Genomic DNA, 26,122 nt, shown 5'->3' with positions numbered 1-26,122 from the left:
GTTCTTATATTTGCAGTTTTGGAAGAAGAAGCCACTATATTTATGGACACGTGGCATAAACCCAGAGCTGGGAAAGATTAATAAATGCCAAAAAAACTTGTCCGTGTTGTTAATATGACTGTCAAGAGAAATTTACGAAGTGTACAAGCTACCCTAACAGTGGTACTACAGGGACCTACTGTTGCAGTATAAAAGCAAATTTTTCTTGGAAAAATTATGAAGAGAAAATTACTAAATCTCCACAAGTTCCAACCAAAGATTGAAATGCAAAACATTTTGGTGGAGTTTGGTTCGCTCGAATATTTATAAGGGAATTGAAATATGTGAAAAAATTGAAATTTGAATGAATTAGAATCTGAATCTGAAACTTGTTTGGTTGACAGAAAATTGAATTGGAATCTAATTTCATATTCTGTTTGGTTTGCAGACTTGTCAGATGAATTTAATTTCAGTAATGTAAAATGATAGAATTGTCATTCTTATTTTTTTGGTTTAATTTTAGTTTGTTTTGTAACTTACATGTAACAATATATTATAAGATTTAAAAAATATTATATTTTCATTTTATTGATTAATTATTCATTTTAATAAATTATAAAAAACATACTAATAAACATCATAAGTTAAAATCATCCTAATTAGGGATGGCCATGGGTCGGGTCGGGTGGACCACAAGAAAACCTCCACCCGAGACCCGACCTGACCCAACCCGAATATATGAATTAGAAAATTGACCCGATCCGAAATAATAAAAAATTATTTTTATTCAATAAAAACAATGACTTAATTTCACATTCCTTCCTCCAAAAGATTTCAATTCTATTATGTTATGAATGAAATTTATTTTTCCTCCCTTGATAAAATTGGATTTCAACTCCCCCTTAAAAACTTTAATTAAACATGAGAAAGTAAATTAAATTCTAAATCCCCTAATTTCAAAGAATTCCAGCTAACCAAACTCCCAAACTCCACCTTAGACTACTCTCGAGCCATTGGGGAAAGGAAAACAGCTAACAATTTAATAGCATTTGCCTACTTCCCGCCTTCCTATATTGTCCCCACTCTGTCCTGGGAACAAAAATCCAGAAACAGATGGCTCCAAATACAAATCATCTTCATGTTTAACATTAATTATAACTAATGATGACATTGGAATTGATTAAGATTCATTAAGAGCTGGTAAACATAAATCATAAAACATAACAACTGAATAATGTAATGACACAGCAGTTTCTGTCTGTATTACTCGCTATGAATATATATGGGAAAAGAAAAAATAACAATTTGCTGTGTGAGAGGAGAGTATACATAAACAAAATTGGAGGGATTGAAACTGTAAATTGTCCAAAATATAGATAATGTCCAAATCCTCCCTTGCCTCTCCTCCCTCTCTTTCCCTACACAAATAACATATTTCAATACAGTGGAGCTCGTTGTGGAGTTTTCTTTCTCCGGTTCATCAAACTTCCCGAGACTTCCGATACCGGCGGACATGTCGGACGACACGCCGTTAAGCTCGTCCTTTTCTTCCTAACGATCTCCGACGTCGTAGCGGTGGAAGCAAGTGCTCGACACCACACTTCATCGTATCCGCCAGACCCAGACGACGTTTTGGTCGAACCAGACGGCTCAAGGACCGAGTCCGGGTTCACCAAACCAGACTCATGTAAAGGCAAATAATTGCACTCAAACAGGAACTCGGACAGCCCATCATCTGCTCTCAGCAAATAATTTACCTGCAAAAAGAGAGAAATAAAGGGTGAGTCACCGAGTCAAATGATTTTAAAGATGAAAAAGAATGGAAAATGGAACCTTGCAGGAGAGAGAACAAAAGAGATATGGGTCTTGCAGGCTTCTGTCGCAGATGGTGCAGAAATTGCCGGACCCTCTGAACTGCCTCGTCTGTGGCCTTTGGTTTATAAAGATCACTTTTGCACTATTTGTTATGTATGACTAATGGAAACCAAACAAAACAAAACAAATGGAAAAGGGAAACAATTAAAAAAAAGAGTTTAATTCAAAGCTCAACAAGCAGCAACAATGGCGACTTACTTGAACCAAGGAACAGTCCATTAATTTTGTTGCATCATCCAACCTTATAACATCATGGTACACATATCTTCTTATCTGCAAACACGAGAAAAGGATTTAACAAAATTGAAAGCAAAGCAAATCATTTTGAGGTTTTTGGTGTAAAATTCAAAAAGGGAACCTGTAAGAGCCTGTGGGAGCTGTGAGGGTCGAAGCAGTGAGGGCATAAACTGATAGAACAATCCAAGCAGAAGATGTTCTTCTCGTTTTTCTTGGCGTCTTCGTGGATTATACAGGCGTTGAAGAATTTCTCGGTAAGAAGAACTTGAAGCCACCGAGGTGCTTGTGAAGAAAACAACTATAAACAAAAAACACACAATTCAATTCTCTTTCAAAAAGCATGGATTAAAAAAATCGAGAAAGAGAAAATAAACACTTACCATGGTAATTAATTTCCCAGATTGAACTTAGAAGAAAAATTTTGTTTAAAAGCTTATGAACATTATCACAAAAGAGAAATAGAAGGCGAGAGCTCAAGAAAAGAGAAACGTCGCCTGGCAAACTGCAGCCGCCTGTCTAACAGTTACCAATGAACTAACGAGGGAAAGAGAGAGGGGATTGGGCTTGTTTAAAGAGGTGCTGTATCTTTTCTTTTGCATTTGAACGTAATTGTAGTCTAGTCTAGTGTAAAGCAAAGATTATATATAAAAAAATATTTAATATGAGGGTCTTGACTGAAAGGAGAAAGGGTGGCCATGTCCCCCAGGAACCCTTAAAAACCCTAACCATTTGGTTGGCTCCCTCTCACTGCAAAATGACAAGACGAGGAACAGCGACTTTTCTCAGTTCTCGGTGGAAAACGGTAAAAGAAAAGGGCCAAGTGGGCTCCGGGATTCAGAAAGTGGCCCATTTTTTTAATGGGGTTTATACATTAAACCCTAACTTTTCCGGGTTATTGTCCAAAAAAACTCTGCTGCTTCCAAGCTCAGATTTAATACACGTGGAAGAAGACAACTAGGAGTCTTCGGGTAAATCCGTGGCTTCTTTATACATCACTAGATTGCTCAATTATTGGACACCTTCACAGATAACAATGGGGGTTTGATTCCAACTAGTTTGTGGTCAAATAAACATGCCAATTCGTTACAAGGACTATACATTCACTATTTTTTACTAAATAAAAATGAAAAAGTTTATAATTATGTATAGGTATTTAATTTAATGATGGTGTATAAAGTATATATTGTTGTTGATGTACCAAAAATATATAATATTAATATTGAGTGGGTTTTAATTTATTAAATATTATTTTAATTTCACTAATTTAAATCTATTCAAACATGTTTGCCTTCTTCATATTTAAAAGTTCGAGGATTATAAACAATTTAAATATGATATTATATAAAATATATGGAGATAATATTTAGGTTCGATTAATTGAAAATCCATGTACCAACAAAATAATTGGAAACTCTGAACCCAAGAATGTTCATGCACCTCCAAAAGAAAACACGAGAGCAAAATAATAGCGAGCAAAATTCAATGTTTACCAAATCTAATTATTGGCTATAATCATTGAGATTAGCTAGTAATGGCAATGACATTTGTATTTAAGATACAAAAATGTTGTAAATTTAATGAATTTTAATTTGATTTAATAAGCGCGGTTACATGGATTTTTTTACTTTTTTATTAATATCGGATAAATAAAAGGCAATAACTTTTATCATTTGACATTTAACGTTTACGTCCATGATATTTATGGTACTCAAAACGAAATCTTAATAAATAACAATAATTTTTTTACTATCAAGATCGTTTAATTCGTGCTACGACAGAAGATTAGGATAATTGACCAATTTTACATTGAAAGTAATTACAAAAAATGTGGTGAAGTAAAATCTTAAAAACAGATATCGCTTCATTCGTGTTATATGACAAATAGTTATTATTTTTAAAATTATTGTAAATACTTTTTCTTGTTTGAGTTATATGTAGCATTAGATCTATTAGAGTGAATCAATAATTTATTTTAGTGAAATGGGGTATTTAAGTCATGTCAGGAGTTATTTTGATAGGTAACTTATTTTTTACACAATATTTTATAAATAATATTTTGTCATCTTACCTATGATTATTTTTCAATAAATTTTGATATGTATGTTATTTTATATAATTTTTTATTTCACTTTCACTCGCAATATTTATGTGCCAAAATTTAGTATTAATTATTATATAATTTGTGAAATTTTGAAAATTTATAAATGTTCTCTTAATTTTATACTATTAAAATTGGTAGTGTTTTATTAAAGTATTATTGTTATATATATGCGTTTTAAGATAAATTTTTATTAAATATATTCAAATAAAAAATAAGTTGGTATCAAGGAGATTATTTCAAGTAGTAAATAACTTGATATCACTTAAAAAGTCTTAAATTTTAACTCTTGTGTATGCAAAAAATATTTATTAAAAAATTCACCTCCAAAACTAAATGTGTGACAAGGATCAGTCTGATTTAACAAGGTGAAATTTTAAAATCGAAAGTACAATAAAACAAATAAGTCAGTGAAATTCAGTTGGGGTTTGGAATTAAACCGTGGCATGAAAAACGCACTCATAGCGATCCAAAGTGAAATAATTCCAAAGGTTTCCCCTTAGTCATAATTGAATGTAATCTAAAATATTAATTTTTTAATATTTTTCGATTGAAAATCGTAAAATTTATCTTATATATAATATTTTAGGCCGTGCCCAATAAAAAATATTATAATTTTTATAATATTTTTATATTTGATCATATTTTAACCTTAAATTAGACTACCCTCTTCTGTTGCCTGAAATTATTGACCTATGCCCTATTTTTCCCTGCCATTCGTACGGCCGAAGCGGATGCTAATGTTCAAACGTTATTTAGGACTATTATTTAATATGGCCATAATATTTATTTTTATTTCTTTATTAAATAATTATTATGATATTTATTTTTATAGATATTTTAGTTTTAGTATTATATTTACATTAAAATTAAAATGACTTGTGATTGAATGAATATTATTAATTGGTTAGCGATTAATTTATGTTATTATGTGTATATATATTGGTTTGATAAATATATATAAAAGTGATTATTTACCGCATATCACATGTATAAAATGATTATGTGATATATAATTACGTGTTCAAAGTATTAATATATATTACTACAATACAAAAATATTTTATTTTATTTAAATTAATTAATCAATTGTTTTTATTAAATTAATTTTAATTAATATGATAGTAACACATGCTCAAAACATATAGTATTTTATAAAATATTTAATTTGTCGTGAATCACCCATATCTAAACGTAACACCTATGTTTTTCTATACTTTCTTTTATTTATTTATTTGTAGATTTTATAAAGAGTAATGGATCCATAAATAATTTTTAGGAGGAGTGCATAGGTATTAATAGTAACAATATTTTGTATAAGATAAATGTAAATAAAATTTTGAGGCGAATATTTTTAATAAAATAAAATACGAACATAAAAAAGTTTAATGTTTATGATAGATATGTATCCGCTGTATAATACCCATAGATTCGCCGCTGTTACTGAATGGAGTATGGGGGTGTTTGTTGGGCAGCTAAGATTATAGACGAGATATGAATGGAAGGGGGATGTGATGATAAGGCTGATTGACAAGTGAGGTGTTTGGGTAGGGGTACGCTGTTGATCGTACGATTGAGAGAGAGCCTGAAATGGAGAATGGAAAAAATAAAATAGATTAAATTTTCGAGTTTTGAATTATGAATCAGATGAAATTTTATTTTAAAATATTTATTCCGTTAATTATTTAATTAAAAGATAAGAGAGACATTTGTAAGCAGATACCAACTTTATTTTTAATAATCCATTTTCAAATAAGAAGTACGAAAACAAGTTGGTAAAAGTATGACGTGAGCCTGCTGGGTAGCTAAGTTACATGCCGAAAGTGAAGGCTGGTTACGCCGTTTTTCATACTCAAATTAATGCAAATAAATAGTAGTATATTGGCGACAAGGACCCGCAAAATCCAAGGAATTAAAGCCATACATTTGACTCACTTCTATTTTAAAATCTTTCTACGGTGCTTTCATTTTTCATCCCAGATATCCCTTTTCATTGATTTTCAAATATTTAATTTTTCATTAATTTAAATTTAAAGTATTTATTATTTTTTCATGCACGTGAGCCGTAGAGTAAAACTGCAGCAAACAGCGGCTCCAAGGACAGCAGTGAAGCGAAGACTTTTAGGGGCAATCCAAACACAACAAGATGCCAAATAGCATTAAATTTCTCAAACAACACAGGAGGCCGTATGTTTTGAACGACGATTATGAAAGACAAAAACTTGTAAGCAAAGGTGATAGCGAAGTCTCACATCAGGTTATGATCGTGTGAATGCTTCTGGGCTTCTGGATTTTCATCCATGGTTTAACTGATACATTTATTATGATAACGCATAGGTCAAGTTTTTCAATTGCAAAGCGCAAAATGTCGTTAATCACACCCCAAAAGTTGTACGAAACATAAATCTATGAAATGATTAAAGAGTGCAACAAAATCTTTGACTTGGAAAACTATAACCTAAAGTCATTAACATTTATCGATCTATTTTAAAAAATATATATGATAGTTCGTGTGTAAACATGTTTATCTCAAACTCCTTACCAAGGTCTCATCTTTAAGACCATTTCTATTGTATATAGAATGCCAATCGGCAAGCAATGGGAGATAGATGGGCCTGGAGCCCAATGAAAGAGTAAACATTAGTGGTGTGAGGTCCTAGTTGGTTGGAGGTGCCCATTCCGATATCTACTTAAAATGAAACTGGACTTAGCATACCCTTTTAGGGCGTCCCATAATGACTCATGGTCTTAACTCTCAACATCCTTTCGCATCGAGCCATCCTAACTGGGTACAGACTTGAAAATTTATGTTAAAAGAATATAAATTTAAAAGTGACCTGATAAATTTATGGTTGTGAAATAATAATATTTTAAAAATTGTGTGGGTAAAGCCTGAGGATCATCACCTTAATTTCGTGAGAGTTCTGTGTGGGTACAAAGAACGGACAAAGGTTAAAATTGTGTTCCGGTTTCCCTAACAAGTTCCCATAGTTTCCGGAACAATATGAGCATAGTATCAATTTGCGGTTACAGATTTTGTTGCGGATGCCGTTGTGGTGTCGTAATTGCGGATGCTACGGATGTTACGTAATGTTTTGTGACTGCGAGAGTGATCTCTTTCTTAAAAATCACAATATGTCTAAAATATTATATTTATACATTTTACAATTATCTTTTAATATACTAATATTACTATACTCTTTTAATATATATTTTATTTTGAAAATAAAAATTTATTAAAAACAAATATAAACCATAGAAGTGTTATCATACTGGATAATGGGTAATAACAATTATAATATTAACGAGTAGCATATACTATTATATTATAGATTAGATAAAATTTTATAGTTTCATAGTAAATAAATAAAATACATATACTATTATAGTGTTATAAAGTGAGTTCCTCTCTTATACAAAATTTATATAATAATAATTAAATATATAATTATGATAATTAATGTTAATATAAAAATTTAATTAAAAATTAATCACGCCAATTTTAGATGTGAGAAAATTTTAATTTTAATTAATTTAATTTTAAAATAACGTTAATAAATAATTTAATTAATTCAAATTTATGTAACTAATTTTAAACATAATTATTACGATATTATTAATAATATATATTTATAATTCAATTTTAAGAATTAAATTAGAACAATTCATCTATGTAATTTTATAATTCAGATAATTTAAAATTTGTTACGGCGTTACGGCGCAATTTATAGCGTGTTGCGGTGTTACGTAACGGTTTTTTACCACAACAATTGTGATGCGGTTACCTTATCACGTTGTGCCGATATTGTGTCCCAATAACCTTCAAAAACGTTACTTACTGTCTTCTAACAGAACATGTTCTAAGATATTTGATACGAACCCTAATAGCAGCTAAAACAAAACTAGAGGAGACAAGAAACCCTAAAAGTTTTTTACTTTATTTGTAGAGAGAGACGCCCACGTTGGTAGGTATAAAGAACCCATCTTTCACCCGCGCCTCCTCTCCATCCTACACAGTACAGCAGACCCAAAATGATGGAAAATATAAGGATCAACAGTGATAGATATAAATATGCGTATTTAGGGTTTGAAATACCTGTTGGCGTGCGTTAGATTTCCTCATGGATTGGTCATGCATAAGACCGAAATGTATGTGTGGGAAGTGGGCCCACTAGAATATAAAAAATAAGAACGAAAATTAGTAGATGATAATAAACATAATCACTAAACGTAACTAAAGAGATGGACGTGAGACAAGTGTGTTTTATATCGAAAATTAGCACATAATGCCATAATGGCGAACATGACTAAACCCTAATTTTTTGTTTTTGTTTTGTTATGCTAAGATTGTTTTATAATGATTCTGGAATCGTTGATCTTACATTCTTGGCAGCAGCACTAAAGGCGTCTCTGTGACTTATATCAGGATTCTCAGATTTGATACGTTGGATTTCGTCCCTGTAGTTTTGAATTCAAAACACACCAACATTCTACTTAATTTGTAAAATAAAGTAACTTGCACGAGGGATTTTAAGAAGCTAATTACTTACTTGATGAAGCGATTGTAGGCAGACGGTACTCTCTGTCTCTTGTCCGGAGCTGAGCAAAACACAGACAAAATCTATCTCAAACAAACGAAGATCCGGCTAAATTTCTCATACAAGTGCGTTGAACGATAGCATGGTAAAATGTTAAGAATCTCACGTCTGTTGACCACCGGAGGTTTGGTCATCTCTTCAACTGCTGCTCGTATAGGAATAGCTAAACCCCTTGGGTCAGGGTGATTGATCATCAGCATCTTAGGTGGTGCACTACTTCGGATCTCCTCCTGCGATGAATTGAAGTAGTGAAAGACGGAAAAAAACCCTGATTTCTTCGGAAAACAAAACTATTGAATATAAATATTAATGCACATACAAGGAGATTCTGTGGGGTAAATTGAGAATGGGCAAGGTGAAGCTGATTAGCGGCAGGAAGAAGCAAGCCACGCATGTTGACAGACAAAAGATTGGTGCAATGGCCGCATCGAACTGTAACAGTCTTCAGCAAGCTACTGCATGGAACACTCACCTGATACAAATAGGAAGAGAATCAGATTGTAATACTAAAACAATAAAAGCCCCACCAAAGGGTAAAAAAGAAAAAGGGTTTACAGCGAGAACGGTGTCGCAGAAGTTGCAATGGACGTAACAGAGCTGGTCCGGTGAAATTGCAACTGATGAAGACGACATCTTCCGTTGAAAATATTTTATGAGCTTTTTTGGTTTGACTGATCAGTGGAATTTGATAGGGCTTCTAAGTTGTATAACTTGTTGATATGATCCTCTTGGTTGACGACTGGAAGTTGTTCTGAAGTCGCAGAAAAGAGAAACTACTGATTATATATTACGAAACGGAACCCAGAACAACTTGTATGTATGATAAACTGGACCCTGTAAAACGAAAAACCAGAATTTATGGTTGGGTTTTCCGATGTTAAATGAAAGAGAAAGAAATGAGGCTGGGCAGAGGTGAGAAAGGGACGTTTGCATGGGATGTTGTTGACTTAATTTATCACCTGCTGTTTTCATAATTAAGGTGTGTGATAAAGCTTAAGCGTTTTCTTGGTTGTCTAAAATTCCAACGTGCCCTAATAGATGAAATACTACCACTAGCCCCTATACTATGCGTATGTTGCGGATTTACGCACCCATACTCTAATTAACTTGGTCAATTTTAATCCCTCTACTGTTACAAATTTGAAATTTTAGTCTACAGTATCAAATAATCCAGGGTGAAAATGATAAAATCACAAGGATTTAAAATGATTAAATTGGAGGAAAATAATTAAATCTACAACTTAAGCATATTACAAGAACTAATAGCATAACTTAATTCAATACATTTAAACGCTACCTTTTGAGTTAGGATCAAAATTTTAAACTTTGAAAAGTGTAGGTACTAAAAATGACCAAATTAGAGTATATGGATTAACTTTCACACAGTATAGGGACTAGAATGGCAAAAATAGTGCATAAGACCTAGATTCATAAATTTCACATAGTACAGGGACTAATAAAAGGGTTGAACCGCCGGAATATCAGGTCTTTGTAACTCGATATCTTTAGATAATACTTAGCCAGGAACCTATGTTTTGTAGATTAAACTTTAGCTTTTATATATTTAACCTGATCTGGGCATTGAACGTCCAGCGAAAGCTAGCCTCCTCACTAGATATCGAGTAATATGCATTTGTCTTTTCATTAGTGCGGTCCTCCAAAAAAGTAATATGCATTGTCATTTGGCTTTATCTTAATCTAGCCGGCCATGAATTTCATCGACAGAGAAAAGCCAAGGAAGGTGCTGAACCTCTCACTTAATATTTTCACAATATACATCATATATGTGGTCATTCTTCTTCCTTTGATCATATATATATAATCAAGAGAGAGTTGGCGGTTTAGAGAACCTCTTTGCATGGGAGAAGTAGATTGGTAATTTACTTGATACCCTATTATTTAAAAAGTTATGAAACTTTTTATTATGATATGATCAGCTATTCGAGTCCATTCTCTTAACTTTTGGTTTAGATTTGATTTGGAATTCGAGATTAACTCGTCTTCTGACCTTACACTTAAAAAAATAAACCCTTGCATGTACAAACACATCCAGTCTAGTCGGTGACAGCTTTTAGAATAGGGTAAACCAGCTAAGGGAGCTGGTAAATGCTAATAGCTAGAGAGACTCGTTTCGGGATATCCTTTTAAATTTGTTTTTAGAGTAAATTATATGGTCAACCACTATATTTTAATCTCTCTGGGTGGATGTGAATAATAATGTTCTTTATAAAAATTGAAATATTTTTATTTAATTTTTGACAAAGTTAAAATTTATCATTTTTAAAACCATAAATAATCATGAAGCGAAGATCAAAGGCCAACTTATCATCAACCATTGAGCCAAATCAAACTAAAAGTAATGGGTTACAAGTAAAGCTTTTGGTTCGCTAAAGACAAAAAGAGGAAAAGGAAAAGCATTTGAAATATTGATTTGACCACACGCATCTTTCTCTCACCTGCAATATTTCACAAAGATACGTAGTTGTCAGGGACAACAAAGACAGAGGCCTTTTTAATCGAATCTACTACGTATTTTTGTCTTTTGCATGGCATAGATGGTATTAGTGTATTGTTGGATATTATACTACGCCTCTACATATTTTACTTTGCTGAAAAAGATGGCTGTCAATGTCATTTCTCTTTTAACATATTTGAAAACCATCACCATTCCATCTAATCCCCCATCCGTGCAAAAATGGTTTCCATTCTCCCTCACATTTTATTCTAAAATGGTAAAGAATATAAAGTCAACTAGTTACAAATGACAGGCGATTTTCTCACTATATCATCGTTGAACAGTATTTTTCTCGATCAGGTATCGTTTAGATTATATTTTTTGATTTAACACCTTTTGTAGAAAGACACGACCCCTACAGTGCGCCTTATGCTGACATGGTATACACGTGTGTAAAGCGCGGCCCCGGGCGCGCACCTTAGGCCACCTAGGAGTATAGCGCAGGACATAGGTCGTGCCTTACCTTTAACACAATTATTAAGCGCGGAACAGGGGCCGTGTCTTAGCTTTATCTAATATAATTATGTAAGGCGCGGTGCAGTTACCGCTATATCTGTGGCATGCAAGTCGTCCATATTGTGATGTGCTTTCGGAATTGGTTGAAAACAACTAAATTGCCAGAACACACGATCAGTGGAGCACCACTCAACGGTCGCATAACATATTAAAGGGACCATCGCCATCCAAACATCTGATGGGCCCCTCAACTCAGGTGGGATCACCGTCCTCACATCATCATTAAAATATGACACCCATTCAAACTAAAACAAATATATATAATTTTTATCAAAATAATAATATAAAATCGATTTTTAAATATTTAAATTCATACATGTGTGTTAGCCTTCTGATCGATGAGCACCCTAATTTTTTCTAAATCATCAGGTAGCTCCTAATGATTTTTTCTATCAGAAGACCATCTATTTAAGAAAAAAATTTATTATACGCTATATAAAATGATTAATATACGAAATCAGTTTTATAATTACCTCAAAAGTAGCGGAAATACGAATGAGTTCTTCACAACGGAACATAAAAAGGGAAATCGATACCATGCCCAAGACTGCAGGAGGAGGAGACATCCGCCGTTAGCATTTCTCCTGTAGTCAGTGGTTCGACACATTTCCCTGTACAATAAAGTCAAAACTGCCGAGCCCCAACTGAGTGATCCGGCCAGAAAGTCGACAAGATGTCGCAACCACATACAGTGAACTTGGTTGCACGATTTGTCCGGCATCAACAACCATCCTATCAGCTGCAGTATGCATGCCCGTGCATACATTTTAACTTCATCATCTGACGCGTCCTCGCTCAACTCCCGAAAATTGACATCTAACCAATTTAACGGTATCCGACCACCGTTAAAACTTTCCGGGACACGTCCTAGATTATCCCGACACAAAGTAGTCCAGGAACCCTATGCGATCCCCGATATCACATCTCCATCCACCGGAAGCCCCAGGTGCATAGCAACATCCTCAAGTATAATCATGCACTCTCTGCACGGAAGATGGAATGTGTGGGTCTCCGGCCTCCACCGCTCTACTAAGGCAGAAATAAGGTCTGGTTCTATCTTACAGTGACCCTGATATCTACCTATGTAACCGAATCCAGCCTCTACTAAATACGGCAAGACACATCTAGATATCACTAACTTAAGATTCCTAATAAATGGATCTAATACACGGTCCTTCTTCTAAAATTAAATAATTACAAAAATTAATTATTAATCTAATAATCATGCATTAAATAAATCAACAAATAATTACTAATAATTTAAATTAAATTAAAACGTTAAAATGTTACTGTATCAACAAAGTGTCGAGATATATGATTTTTATCAAAGCGAAGTAGACCGTCTTCCATTTTATATCTGCAAAAAAATTAATTAAATAAAATATTAAATAAATTAAATACTTAAATAAATTAAATACAAAATATTAAAAATATACCTTAGACAGAGATTATAATAGTATTTGAGAGAAGTTGAGAGAAGTTAGAGAATTTGGTGTGATGAAAATGATTGAGGATGAGGTATTTATAGGGAGAGTTGGGGTGTGAAACGTCGGGGTAGGTGGGTAATTATACCCAAGGCGCGCCGCATGGGGCGCGCCTTACTGACGCGTGGTAGATTTTAGAGTAAGGCGCGGCCCCTGCACCGCGCTATACCCCTATACACACGTGTATACCATGTCAGCATAAGGCGCGCTGCAGGGGCGCGCCTTACCACACGTGACGCCAAATCAAAGTAAAACGCGTTGAAGGGATCGTGTCTTTCTGCAAATGGTGTTTTATCGGGAAATATAATCTGAACGATGCCTGATCGAAAAATATATTATTCAACGGTGATATATCGGGAAAATCGCCCAAATGACAGTGGGTTCTTTATAGATATGCCACGGGCAGCTTTGAACGTCTGTCTTTAGTAAGCTTAAGGCTATTCGATGGCCTTTCTGTTACCAACTAATCAGCTTTTTCATCTTTGATTTTCCATCTTAAACGGTGTGATGTGATTTTCAATCTACTCACGATGTAACAAAACTTCGAATTAGTCCGGTAGTTAAGCCTCTACCTTCGACCCCAAAAGACTAGAATCCGAATCATTCCAGACTTCACATTTTAACAATTTTCCTTCCCTAAAACAGTGTTGTTTCGACTCTTTAGCCATTTCAACAGTTACATCGACAACCACCAGCCACATTACTATACCGTTAATGATTTAATTGTTCAGTGATATAACTAAAACGAAAATTAAATTTCAATATTGTAACAGAAGAAATTGAAATTTCAATGATATAAACAATAAAACACCTAAAAGTTCATCAATGTCCGGTGTAGTTTATCTTTGTTTTTAGTATCTGATATCTCCTTGGGAACTATGTACTCAGAAATAAACGGGCATACCTATATAGAGTAGAGACTGGAGGGTTAAATATATGTATATCGGGTGGCGCCTGGAAAAGCCTGTTGGGGGTGAGCATAGGAGTCCAATAAAGATAGATAATAATTTATGGCTTCTTTCGGCATAGCCTGAACCATTTAATTCCACTGACCCAGTACGAAGTAGTAGCTACTACTGCAACAGAAGCCTCAAACCACAGCTGGTACAGCACTAGCCACCCTAGGATTCAGATTATATTGACCAAGGCCATCTAGTAGACTAGTTCTGATCAGCTATCTTCGTCTCATAATGGGTACAATTCCAGGCTCAAATGTAAAGATATCATTTGATGAATCTCATATGCAAATAATGAACTTTTACTCTTCTGTAACTAGACCAGACCCTATGTGACCATATGTGAAATTGACCAAATATTGAACTGCCCATTGACTACATCAAAATGCAAATGACTTGCAGAAGGAAGAAAATCGTGACTGTCTGATGGTACCAAAAATAAGGTACCTCTAGCTTAATAGAGAATGTGATATGTTCTAACAATTATAAAGCAAAATTCTCTTACCGGAACACAACCAGTTTCAGCATTCACATTTTAACAACTCATATTTCTAATTACTTCGAGAGCCAATAGATAATAAGGAACAATGTACAGGCAGCGATAACTGCTGACAGAATAAGAGTGTCTCTCGAACGCTTCCTTCTTATGGAACCTAGAAAATAAATGAGTTTTAATTAGTATAGAAATTATTACCATATGCAGTAACACCTCTGTAATAAAGATACATGAAGTACCAAGCAAGCCACGGATAACAGGGAACTTGTCACTTAGAACTTTTACTTTCCCTTGAACGTCTCCAAACAAAGCTCTTTGAGAGCCCAACACAGCCCTTGTTGTTTGAGCTTGATTAATCACATCATCTATCTGTAGGAAACATAAATATCGATAAGGAAAACGGACGTTTCGATAAATAGGAAAAGGGAAAAACACCCGGAATAAATAAAATACAAGTTTCTCTTTTTACATGACACTAAAGCTAGCAACAAAGATATTATGGCACCAACTGAAAGCACCACATCAATCTTATCGAGCTAAAAATGAAAGTAAAGCATTTTTAAGATTCTTGAAAAAATGAAAAGATACATGTGATCCAAGAAGGATACTTGTTTGTGTCTGTGCAAGCATGCAAATGTTTTTGTATGCATAAGAAAAAGAGGCTACATAAAATTCCTATTAGCATATCTTTCCACAATCAGTTTTGGACATCAAGTGAGTTCCCCTTCCTGCTCCCTACCCAACTACTAATTTTACCTTCTTGGGTGAATAATTAGAACTCAGTCACATACCATGTTCACTTGAGCTCAAAATACAGATAATTCAGAACCCATGGTTTCTGCGGCTAATCATAGCAGGTAACAGCACCAAGAAGGATCAACATTCCCAAGTTTATTGCTTAGCGTTTCAAGTTAAATTAGTTCCTTCTATAGCATAGCGTTTCAAGTTAAGATAGTTCCTTATTTTGCAAGAAACCAATGATGAATACATTTGGATTTAGAGGTGATAGTCAAGAGATAAAAGACGGAAATCCATCATCTAAATGGAGGTATACTCGCTGTGGGCAAAACTTTAGGAAATAGGATTGGTGATTTGGGGTTCCTTTTATTTCTATGGGTTTCATTCTATATTTATGTATTTCATGTTTTATCTAGTTTTTGGTAATTGAGATTTGGAATCGATGACCTAAAACAACAGATACTTGAGAGTTTTTGTTTTTTGAGCCATCAGGATTCAGGCTTGAGAGTTGAGACGAAATTTTGGTATTGATAAGGTTTTACCTTCTTACAAATAGATTCATTCCTTTAGTCTGTTAAGTGTATGTGCATAACACATTTCAGCATCATCTCAAAGCTGTTAAGTAATTTCAGATTAATGACAAGACACTAAAGAAGTAGATTCTTAAAACAGAGAATGCACCAAGATATGCACTGATTAAAAATAATTAAATCTTACATGAGCTATGCTCCCGTGGATGGCAGCTCGCTCCCTGAGCAATTTCATTCTCGGTGACATGCTCCCAGATGCCTACATGAAGGCAAATATAGTAAACTTCGGGAAATAGTAGTACAGAAAATTAGAACAACAAATTTAAGAATATGACTACCATAGACTCGCTGATATCATCCCTAACTGAACTCATAAGTTCTGCATGTTCCTTCATTGAGTTTATATTTCCCTTGATTCTTCTGAATTCCTTAAAACAAAAAACTATACCATTACTTCAAAAGTGTAGATTACTAATCAACTAGTCCAAATAACAAATGTCCAAAAGAAGCAATAACTAGGCTATTTCATAGAAAATGAGTACATTAATCAATAGTGCAAGGAACCAGAGTGGTAAATGAACTGAACAAACCATAGGATTTGGTCATATAGCAGCATAAACGTATGAGTTGTGAACCCTTTACTCTTCAGAAATTTGGAGTGAATGAATACATTTTGGGGGCTTGGTTTGAAATGTACAAAGTAACAGCAATACTGTAACGGGGTAATTCCAAGTAAAATGGGTACATTTACTTATGGGGCAATGAACCAGAGTTGCAAATAAAGCAATTTAAGAATCCCCGGGTTTAGGCAATACGACACAAACATATGTGAGGGAGGAATCCTTTTTCCCTTTTTCTTTTCCTAAGAAATAATTTAGTGCTTAGTTCAATATGTAACAGATGATATAGGTACTGCTCTACTCTTATTCCAATTCTTTCATGGTTCAATGAAAAGAAGAGATAAGGTCATTTCTAACACAAAAATACTAAAAACACATGTTATCCCTACATCAAGTTCTCTTGTAAATTAAAGGATTCCCATTTGTCCATGGAGAATTGTTTTCTCTAAGTACACGTACAGAAAACATAGTGATAACCAAGAAAATAGAGTATATCAGAGTTTGAGCTCTGTAGCCCCTAGAAGAATATCAAATTATTAGAATGGACCAAAATATTTCGGGAATTTGATCATCTTTTCTACTTTCTTGGCCAATGGAAGCTTGACCTCAGTACTGGATACGACAAAGAAAAAGCAAAAGCACAAAGAATACTATATTCATACTCATGTTTTGCTATAAACACAAGAAAAGTTATTTTTTAAGTATTTGCACCAAGTACTACTCATTGTTTATACCGAATTTCTTCTCCAATTGAAGTATTTGCCAGGCTAGTAACAATCAAGGACGATGAACTCTTATGTAAGTAATTTGAAATAAAAAACTTATGAATTACATTTTACACCAAATGAAGGTACAAATACCCTTGTAAGGATTCCCAAAACCAACCAACCAAACATGATAGGAGCATGCCAGAGCTTGTCTCCCAGAAGCAGCTTCGTGGTGAAATGTTTTAGTAAGATGATCACTTTCAAACTTTAAACCCGTGGCTAATAAACATGTTAGTAACAAATGCAGAGAAGCCCTAGAAGAAATATATCTGCCAAAATATACTCAGTTTACTTATTAGCAATAATGTAGGACTAGATGTCACGAAATATTCATATTCCTTTTGGGGGTCTTAATACCTGATAACTAAACATGAAAATCTGACTTATGAAAACAAGTGTATAAAGCAGAGTCAACGGATTAAACCTGAGTAAATTCATGTAGTATGTCTCTATGCCTTGCAAGTTTCTGGGTTACTGAAGTAGTTGGTGCAGAAGATGCAGCACATCTACTCATAGCATCATTTATGTCCAGCAGTTTCTCAAGCAACGATTGAATTTCAATTTCCATAGACTTCCATGATATGCTTGACCCGACCGGTGGCGACCCAGTATCTACATAACCTAAAAGTAAGTAACTAGCATCACAAAGAAAAAAAGAAAGAGGACCAGATTTCAAAGGCTTTGGATTCATAAATAGAAATAAAATATCATTAACCAAATCTTAGCATTCACCTTTTAGAGTATGCTCAGTTCTTCAACAGATTTGTTTCTAATTTTAATAACTTACCTAAAATTCAAAAGGCAAAGCACATTCCAGAAAACAACAATCGAATAAGGAGGAAAGGAACAAACCACCTGGGGTGAACCTAGCACCGAGCTTAGCATATGAAGAGAGTTTGACATCGAGATCGCCTTCGATTTTTCGAGCTTCTTTCCTCAGTTCCTCCCAACCCGATTCTTGCAGATCCAGGTTCGGATCCGTCATTTGGATCTCGGTAGTTCAATTTCCCTTGCTGCTCAATTTCCGAGTTTAGTTCTTGTGCGGAGATTGGCTCAGTTATTACAGTTAATAACCTTCAATCAATTGGAGATATGAAAATGCTGATAGGTGCTTGAGGTCGGGGAGTTCGTATATTCTCAGCTTAGCCTTGTCGTTTCTGTCTTTTACTATGTTTTTCGGTTTTCATTCAGTCAAATTCAGCTTCAGCCTCAGCCTCATTGAGAGAGAGGGGTTCTACGGGTATATGGAATGGATCTACGGGTACATGGAATAGAATTATTATTTGATATTAAAAAATTATATAAAAATATATTTAAACAATATTAAATGTGTTAGGATCGAAGATGCTCAAATAAAACAATCGAAAAATGTGTAAAGGGGGTGAATTGATAAAAATTTGTTTAGGGAGTAAAGAGAGTAAAAGATAAGATAAATAACACAATAATTTATAGCGGTTTGACTTCTCAATTAAGTTTACCTCCACTATCTTAGCTCCTCACTAAGGATTTTCTAACAAATTCACTAATTTGTTCTTTCTTTTTCAAATATCAAAAGTAACATTTATAACTCCCTATCTTTTCAATTGGCTAAGATAGAATCAATCCTTTTTTACAAAAAATAAAAAGAAGTAAACAATAAAACCTCTCAAAGGTAGGGTGTTTACAAAATTTATCTCACTAAAACACAAATATTTACAAGAGAATTGAAATAAAGAGTGAAAAACTCTTCTCTTGTGTTTGATTGCTTGGATATGTGTTCTAACCCTTCTTCAAGTGTCCTCAACTTGTATTTATGTGTTGGAATGTTGTTGTGATCGTTTCTAGCCATTGAGAGTGTTTTAGAGCCGTTAGTGATCTATTTTCGTGCAAAATAAAATTGTTCAGAATAGAGGGTATCGGTACTCCTAAAGGGAGTACCGATACTACCTTTGTTATTTTTTAAATCAACTAGCCGTTACTCGTCGTTGGGGCCTGATGGTATCAATACTATGTCAATGATATCAATACTATTATACAGAGTAGTATCGATACCCCTTTGTGTATTGGTATCATTTTTGCATTCTGGAATTTGAGTATTGCTGGTAGTATCGATACTACCCAGTGAGTATCGATATTTCCCTTACCTTTGGTATCGGTACCATATGAACAATATCAGTACTGTTCATGAGGTATCAATACTGTAAGAAAAATATTGGTACTGCTTGTCCAAAAAATTGTTTTGTGCTCAATTTCAAACTTTAAGGGCTTTGAATTATTTTTGAAAACTTTGAAAAACTTTAAATACATTTAATTCAAGTCAAAAAACATTTTGCCTTAATTGTTATATCAAAATATAGTTCAACAATCTCCCCCTTTTTTATATAATAAAACATTTGAAAAATTGTTTTTGGCAAAACTCCCCCTTAATAAAATGTTTAATGAAAAAGATATCAATTGTTGGAAAATGTATGAAAATGTTTAGTTCCCCTTTTTCATTAAGAAATTGAATTTTTCAAACTATACTTTTCCTCCTTTTTGTTAGATAAAAAATAATTCAACTTTAAATTTCAAAAATAACATTGAAGAGTAAGTAGTGAATTTGACATAAAAAGCATTAAAAAAAATAAAGCTCTCCCTCAAAAAGTGCATTCCAAACAAAAACTGACTTTAAAAGCTTGACATTTAAACAAAATTGAATTTCAACAAAGAGTAACAAAAATGTTAGTAACACGTGAAATTCAATATATCAAAGTCTAAAATACTTTATGTAATACCAATTATTGAAATTAAGTGCATGTGCATAAAGTTTTCAAAAATGTTATGCATTTGAAGAATTTGATATCAATTGTTAGAGATATATCTTTAACATTTAAAACACATGCATAAACATTTAAATTTAGGTAAAAAATTTAAAATTTGCAAAATCAAAGCATTTGAAAAGTTGATATAAATTGTTAGAGAGATATCATTTGCATTGAAAATGAATTTTGACCAAAATTCATCATGATGAACTAAAATTTATGAAAAATCATTAAAACTTTAAAATGTTCATCATAAAACATTTTTCAACATACATGAGATTAAAAAAATACATAATCATTTAAAATTAAAACTCATGCATGCATAAACAAAATAAGCAACCAAATAACCAAAATAAAAGCATTAAGCTTAGAGGTTACCCATTCATTTTTCAAGTGTGACTAGAGCATCTCATTTTCTTCACCGTCATCACCATTGCTACCACACACCTACAAGAGACATATAAGTAGATTTTAGTATCCAAATTGCTTTGGATCATTGAACGTTAGTTTCAATTGCCCTTATTCCTTTAAGAACCCATACTTGTCTAATTTTAAAAGATTTTCTTTTCTTTATGAGACAATTATGTTCTAAATGACCATAAAAATGACAATGTGAACATTTTTCCATTTTTAAACCTAATGAGTTGTTTTGGGAAATTAATTATTTTCTTTTGTTAAGTTCTCAAGCTTAACTTTCAAATCAAATTTTTTTTTTCTAAATCATTGATTTTGACTTTTGAAAGCTCTAAATCATTTTTTCAAAATTTCATTTTGATTTTCAAAATTAATTTTTGCTTTCAAAACCAAATCATTTTCAACTTTGAGTTTTGAAATTAATTTCTTATATTTGGAATTCACGGTCTCAAATTCCAAATACAACTCATTATAAACATCTTGTAACTCATCAAAAGAATGTGATTTTAAATCATTTGGTTAGAAGATACCATTAAATCTTCTTCGATGGCCATGAGACATAGGTTGACTACTTCATCTTCATCATTGGAGTCATCTTCATCACTCCAAGCTGCCACAAATACCTTTTTCTTGGATGATCCCTTCTTTTTTAGGAGATGACATTCATACTTGACATGCCCGTTCTTTAACAATTGAAGCACACCGGGGGACCTTTCTTCCTGCTTGATTCATGCTTCACTTCCTTGGAATACATGAATCTCTTGAACTTTTTGAAGAGCTTAGTCATCTCTCTTTTTTTCATCGTCGTCTTCATCCACTTCTTCACTTGAATCTTGATAGCTCTCATTATTGGACTTGAAGGCAATGGCTACCTCATTCTTCTTCTTGTTTTGCTTATCTTCATCTTCTTCATCTTCTTTCACCATCAACTCATGAGTGAGAAAATAACCAATCAACTTGTCGAGAGTGAGATACTTTAGGTCTCTAGCTTCGATAACAGTCATCTTCTTCGATTGCCAAGACTTTGGAAGAGAGTAGATCATCTTCCTCACAAGCTTCTCATTAGAGATTACTTCTCTAAATCCCTAGAGACCGTTGACAATCACGGAAAATCTATTTGTCATAGCTTTGATGTCTTCATCGGGTTTCATCTTGAAATTCTCGTAGCTATGGTTGAGAAGACTTATCTTGGTTTCCCTCACTTCATCGGTTCCTTCACGAGTGACTTAGAGCTTATCCTATATCTCTTTAGCATTGGAACAAGAGGAGACTCTTCCATATTCATCCGGGCCTAATGCACATCATTGACTTTGAACTTCTTATTTTCTCCATCACTCCAATCGTCCATCTCACTGGTTGGAATGATATATCCTTTCATGATAGAGTTCCAAGCTCCTAGATCATTTGTTTGAATGAAGAACATCATTTTATTCTTCCAATAGAGATAATTTGCTCCATTGAAGTAGGGTGGCTTGCTGACCGGTTGTGAATATTCAATGTAATAGGCACCGGAGGTTGAAGCTATTTCTTTGTTGATTGCGTCGGGAATTGGTAGAGCTTCTTAGAGGATCGTCTCAAGGATCTAGAATCATGTACAAGCTTGATTGTTGATTAAAATCATTTGTACATGGCTATATAAGTTTATGTTGAATTCATCCAAACCCTAGCTTTTGGGGAAATATGTATTTTGATGAAATTAAGTAAGGGGTTTGATTCTAGAGGTCTTGAAGTGTTGAATAGAGGTTGGTTTCATGCTTGAATCAAGTAAAAATCATGAGATTTACACCATAAATCTTTCAGACATGAGGAAATAGGTTGTGAAAAATTGTGGAAAAATTCCCATGGCTTAGAAATGATATTTGGAAGATTCTACAAGCCTTAGAAAATTTTTGGGCCAAAGTGTAATTTTTCAAAAGTTGAGGGACATATTCGGTAATTTTTAAAAGTTATGGGTTGATTGTGTAATTACTCAATAATTAATGTATATTACTGAAATTTATTGTTTGAGGGCTGAAATTGAATTTAGAATGTGATATTAAGCCATTTTGGAAAGTTGCCAAAGTTTAAGTACACAATGGTGAATATTGAGAAAGTTAGTGGCTTAAGTGGTAATTATGGTATTGTTGAGATATTTGGATGTAAGTTTAATGCTGGAAATTTATTGGGCTTATTTGGGCTTGAATTGAAGAATTTATGACAATGGCCCATTATGAATAAAAAAGAAAAATTAGGATGAATTTTAAAATAATTCGAAAATAATGGTATTTTTTAGTATTATTATTTTGTATAAATGTTAGTAAGGGTACTAACATTGTATTTTATAATTGTATATGCTTTGTATGGATGCTTGAATATATCGTGATCGAACTCGTGATATAAACAAAGCAAAAAACAAGGAAAAAGTTCAAGAATAATTGGATTTCGATAATAAGGCGTAATAGTGAGACATACCAGATGAGTGCATTTATTATGCACTTATATGATATGAGGACGACTTGCGATGAGTCAACCTCGAATGTTTTTATTAAAGAATGTTTTACCGTATTTTGAAATATTTTCATAAAGTTTATGAAAATGGTTTTACAAATGATTTTAGGGTATGAATTTCCCTACAATGAATATATGTGTTTCATACAAATTATTATTTATTGATGGTTTGGAATAAATGTTTAACATGCGATTTGGATTTTAAAGCATATTGTATGTACATGGAGAATCATAGGTGCAATAATAATACCATAAATAAGATGGTATTGTAGTAGTACTTTGTGTACTGTAGTATTTTGTATGTAATTGACATACTTGGTGTGAGATGGATATCAATCGATTTTAGAAAATGCATTATTGCATTTTCGTAAAAGTATTTCGTTTACTTGGAGTAATACTTTGTGTACTATGTCGAGAATACTTTGTGTACTTGTAGTAGTATTTTGTGTATTATGACATTTTGTGTGCAATCACTATTCCGAAAATGGTTAGTTTCATTTTATTGTGTACCTTGAATTCTCATTTGTCATACATTGGGTTGTGAATGAATATTTTAGAATATACTGATTTATAAGTATGCTAGGCATACGAAATACTGTTTCGCAGGTTAATTGATGGAAACTTGGCTTATCAAGTCAGTTTTGTGTTTTTATATATTATACGATTTCAAATCGTATTTGATCTTTATTGATATATATATATGTTTCTAAATTGCTTTACTTAATTTATTATGCCTCACTAAGTGTATACTTAGCGTGTGATAATTTTCACACGTAGGTAATAACGTACGATCGGAGTTAGGGGTGTAACTGATATCATATGTCAATGATTACCGCATCAATAACAATATGACATCTCTAGAAGTTTATTTTGATATTACTAGTCGGCATATACTTAGATATGTTGTGATGCTCTGATAAGATACGTGGTATTTGGTTTTGTAGTATTATATTACGTTTGAACTTAAACTATTGTATATATATAATTGAATAACATTTTGTAAACTTTATTATTAAAATGTTTATTTAAAGAAACAAAATTTTAATGGTTTTCAAGTACGAAAATGTTTTACAAGTCATGTGACATCTGTGACTCGTGTACGAGGACGTATACAGGAAGTGAGTGTTACAAATCATGCATGAATCAAGTGGCCTCCATGGTAAAGGAATTATTGTTATTCTTAAGGACCAATGTTCGAGAACTATAGATGCCAGGGGTGTGAGTGTTCAATGTTGAAAAGTTGAGAGTTGTCTATGAACATATACAACATTGTACTTACCCTAGATTATTTAAAAAAATAATGAAAAGAGAAATATAATTCCGAACAAAAACGAGTGTTTACTATCATTGAACTAGGGGAATTATTTTATTTAGACCACATAATTATCAATTTAGTCCCTAAACTATATTATTTGTTGCTTTAAGCTCCTAAACTATTTTTTAGTCAAAATAAATCTCTAAATTATTACTCTTTTTTTTTGTTTTTAAGTCCCTAAATTATTTTTTTATCAAAATAAGTACTTGATTTTTAGTGACATGTTAACATCTTATTGTCCGAATAATAATTTTCTAGCTAAAAGTAGCAAGATCTAAAATGATTAAATATAATAGTTTAAAGATTTAGTTTGATCAAAAAATAGTTTAGGCTCTTAAAGTAAAAAGATACATACTTGTTTTTACTTTAAGTCAAAATGATATCAATCAATCCACTTATCATTTATTGTAAATGAAAATATTAACGTAATTGTTAAGAAAATTTACATACCTATATATTTAGTCCTCAATATTTACATATTCTAATAATTTGATTTTAATGTTAATTTAATGAAACTAATCATCTAATCAAATGATAATACATGTCACCATTTAATTGTAAGAAACAAAATAAAATAAGAATGGGTGGACGGAAGGAATTCAAACTTGGTTATATGAAAAAGTTCAGGCATGCCTTAACTATTGAATCACGTTCAATACTTAATATTTTGTAAAAAAGATACATATTTAAGTTAAGATGTACGATCGAATTATACAATATATATTTTTTATTTTGTAAACTAATGAATGAGATTAAAAATAAGAAATAAAGATATTTTTATAACAAAAAAAAAAGAATTATATAACTTCAATCACCAATTTACAACCATTTAATAATCATAAATTAATTTTTTTGAAATTTTATATTAATTATAAATATTGTATTATGCAAGTAGATGAACCTCTTAGATTAACATATAATCGATGCTTAGAAAAAAAAATAACATAAAAAATTAAAAATCAAACCGATTCAAACTAAGTTAAATAAATAAATTAAAAAAGAGTGAGTCCAAACGATCTCGCCATGAAGTTGTGTTGACTGTTGAATCAAGAAAGCCGACTGTGACAAGTACTAGGTATCAAACTCTTGTTGCAATTGGACGACGTGGCCGTATGATTTTAGGAATCTTCAACTGCAGTTAATACTGTAAAGTACTACATTCTGTACGGAATAAAATAATGTAGAGTAGTCTTGAATAAAAATGTTCCACATCACTTCGGCGTACTTTTTTGAATTAGTATTTCGCTAATAATATTCAATCTGCCTTAGAATTTATTATGAATTGCTAAAAGAAGTTTCGCTGAAGTTAACAAAGGTTGATGTTTTGAGTATTTTATATACTTCATAATATTTGTTTTGAGGGTTGGGAAGAGTGATTTCATGAATTTGACATTCTAAGGTCAAGTTTGAATCTTACTACCATCATTTTTTATGGACAATCTGTAAATTTCTATGTAAATCCCAATTGAGTCTTAGGTATGTCCTGACTCTTGACTGTGGGAGTCACCCTTAACCCAACCTTTTATGTAAAAATAATAATAATATTTATTTAATTTTTTTATTTATCGATAACATATATAATCAATAGATATGATTATTTGAGTATGAATTTTCTAAGGATAGTATTATTCATTTTTTTTATTAAGATCGTATGATAAATTTTGAGTCTTTTATATTTGAGTCCGTCGTTAGAGGTAAATTTATTTTTATATATGGT

The 26,122-nt window shown here is 32.6% G+C and overlaps 3 protein-coding genes across 6 annotated transcripts; all 3 read right to left on the bottom strand.

Moving 5' to 3' along the window:
- Positions 1 to 1,413: 1,413 nt before the first annotated feature.
- On the bottom strand, positions 1,414 to 2,522 carry LOC120214398. Its single transcript, XM_039212308.1, has 5 exons — positions 2,472 to 2,522; positions 2,213 to 2,389; positions 2,053 to 2,127; positions 1,813 to 1,953; positions 1,414 to 1,736 (listed from the first exon to the last, which is right to left on the bottom strand). The coding sequence occupies exons 1-5, from the start codon at positions 2,472 to 2,474 to the stop codon at positions 1,416 to 1,418; spliced, it is 717 nt and encodes a 238-aa protein (XP_039068239.1). The 5' UTR covers positions 2,475 to 2,522; the 3' UTR covers positions 1,414 to 1,415.
- A 5,604-nt stretch (positions 2,523 to 8,126) lies between these two features.
- LOC120214691 (axial regulator YABBY 1-like) lies at positions 8,127 to 9,420 on the bottom strand. Its single transcript, XM_039212519.1, has 7 exons — positions 9,343 to 9,420; positions 9,107 to 9,259; positions 8,894 to 9,017; positions 8,740 to 8,788; positions 8,572 to 8,647; positions 8,286 to 8,360; positions 8,127 to 8,198 (listed from the first exon to the last, which is right to left on the bottom strand). The coding sequence occupies exons 1-7, from the start codon at positions 9,418 to 9,420 to the stop codon at positions 8,127 to 8,129; spliced, it is 627 nt and encodes a 208-aa protein (XP_039068450.1).
- A 5,350-nt stretch (positions 9,421 to 14,770) lies between these two features.
- LOC120214368 (Golgi SNAP receptor complex member 1-2-like) lies at positions 14,771 to 18,613 on the bottom strand. Of its 4 annotated transcripts, none has more exons than XM_039212283.1 (6): positions 18,262 to 18,613; positions 17,834 to 18,030; positions 16,361 to 16,450; positions 16,210 to 16,281; positions 14,985 to 15,123; positions 14,771 to 14,911 (listed from the first exon to the last, which is right to left on the bottom strand). In XM_039212283.1, exons 1-6 carry the CDS (start codon positions 18,392 to 18,394, stop codon positions 14,814 to 14,816), a joined length of 729 nt encoding a protein of 242 aa, XP_039068214.1. In that variant the 5' UTR covers positions 18,395 to 18,613; the 3' UTR covers positions 14,771 to 14,813. The 4 variants fall into 4 exon arrangements, with proteins under 4 accessions (XP_039068214.1, XP_039068217.1, XP_039068231.1 ...); XM_039212286.1 differs by having other exon boundaries at positions 14,784 to 14,911; positions 14,994 to 15,123; positions 18,262 to 18,601; XM_039212300.1 differs by having other exon boundaries at positions 14,784 to 14,911; positions 14,994 to 15,123; positions 17,834 to 18,021; positions 18,262 to 18,595.
- Positions 18,614 to 26,122: the final 7,509 nt, after the last annotated feature.

Source organism: Hibiscus syriacus, unplaced genomic scaffold (genome assembly GCF_006381635.1).
Source record: "Hibiscus syriacus cultivar Baekdansim isolate YM2019G1 unplaced genomic scaffold, ASM638163v2 tig00000764_pilon, whole genome shotgun sequence".
Lineage (NCBI taxonomy): Eukaryota > Viridiplantae > Streptophyta > Magnoliopsida > Malvales > Malvaceae > Hibiscus > Hibiscus syriacus.
The sequence above is the reverse complement of the archived record's forward strand: the minus strand, read 5'-3'. Positions and strand labels throughout refer to the sequence as shown.

Excerpts from the sequence above, each read along its gene's own strand:
- LOC120214398 (XM_039212308.1), bottom strand. Across the intron at positions 2,128-2,212 it reads GCTCCCACAGGCTCTTACAG|ATAAGAAGATATGTGTACCA; the intron begins GTTCCCTTTTTG and ends TCGTGTTTGCAG. Across the intron at positions 1,954-2,052 it reads TGGACTGTTCCTTGGTTCAA|TCATACATAACAAATAGTGC; the intron begins GTAAGTCGCCAT and ends GGTTTCCATTAG.
- LOC120214691 (XM_039212519.1), bottom strand. The coding sequence starts at position 9,420 with ATGTCGTCTTCATCAGTTGCAATTTCACCGGACCAGCTCTGTTACGTC. Across the intron at positions 9,260-9,342 it reads TCTGCGACACCGTTCTCGCT|GTGAGTGTTCCATGCAGTAG; the intron begins GTAAACCCTTTT and ends TATTTGTATCAG. Across the intron at positions 8,648-8,739 it reads GCCTACAATCGCTTCATCAA|GGACGAAATCCAACGTATCA; the intron begins GTAAGTAATTAG and ends TCAAAACTACAG.
- LOC120214368 (XM_039212283.1), bottom strand. The coding sequence starts at position 18,394 with ATGACGGATCCGAACCTGGATCTGCAAGAATCGGGTTGGGAGGAACTG. Across the intron at positions 16,451-17,833 it reads TACTACATGAATTTACTCAG|GAATTCAGAAGAATCAAGGG; the intron begins GTTTAATCCGTT and ends TTTTGTTTTAAG. Across the intron at positions 15,124-16,209 it reads TCCACGGGAGCATAGCTCAT|ATAGATGATGTGATTAATCA; the intron begins GTAAGATTTAAT and ends TGTTTCCTACAG.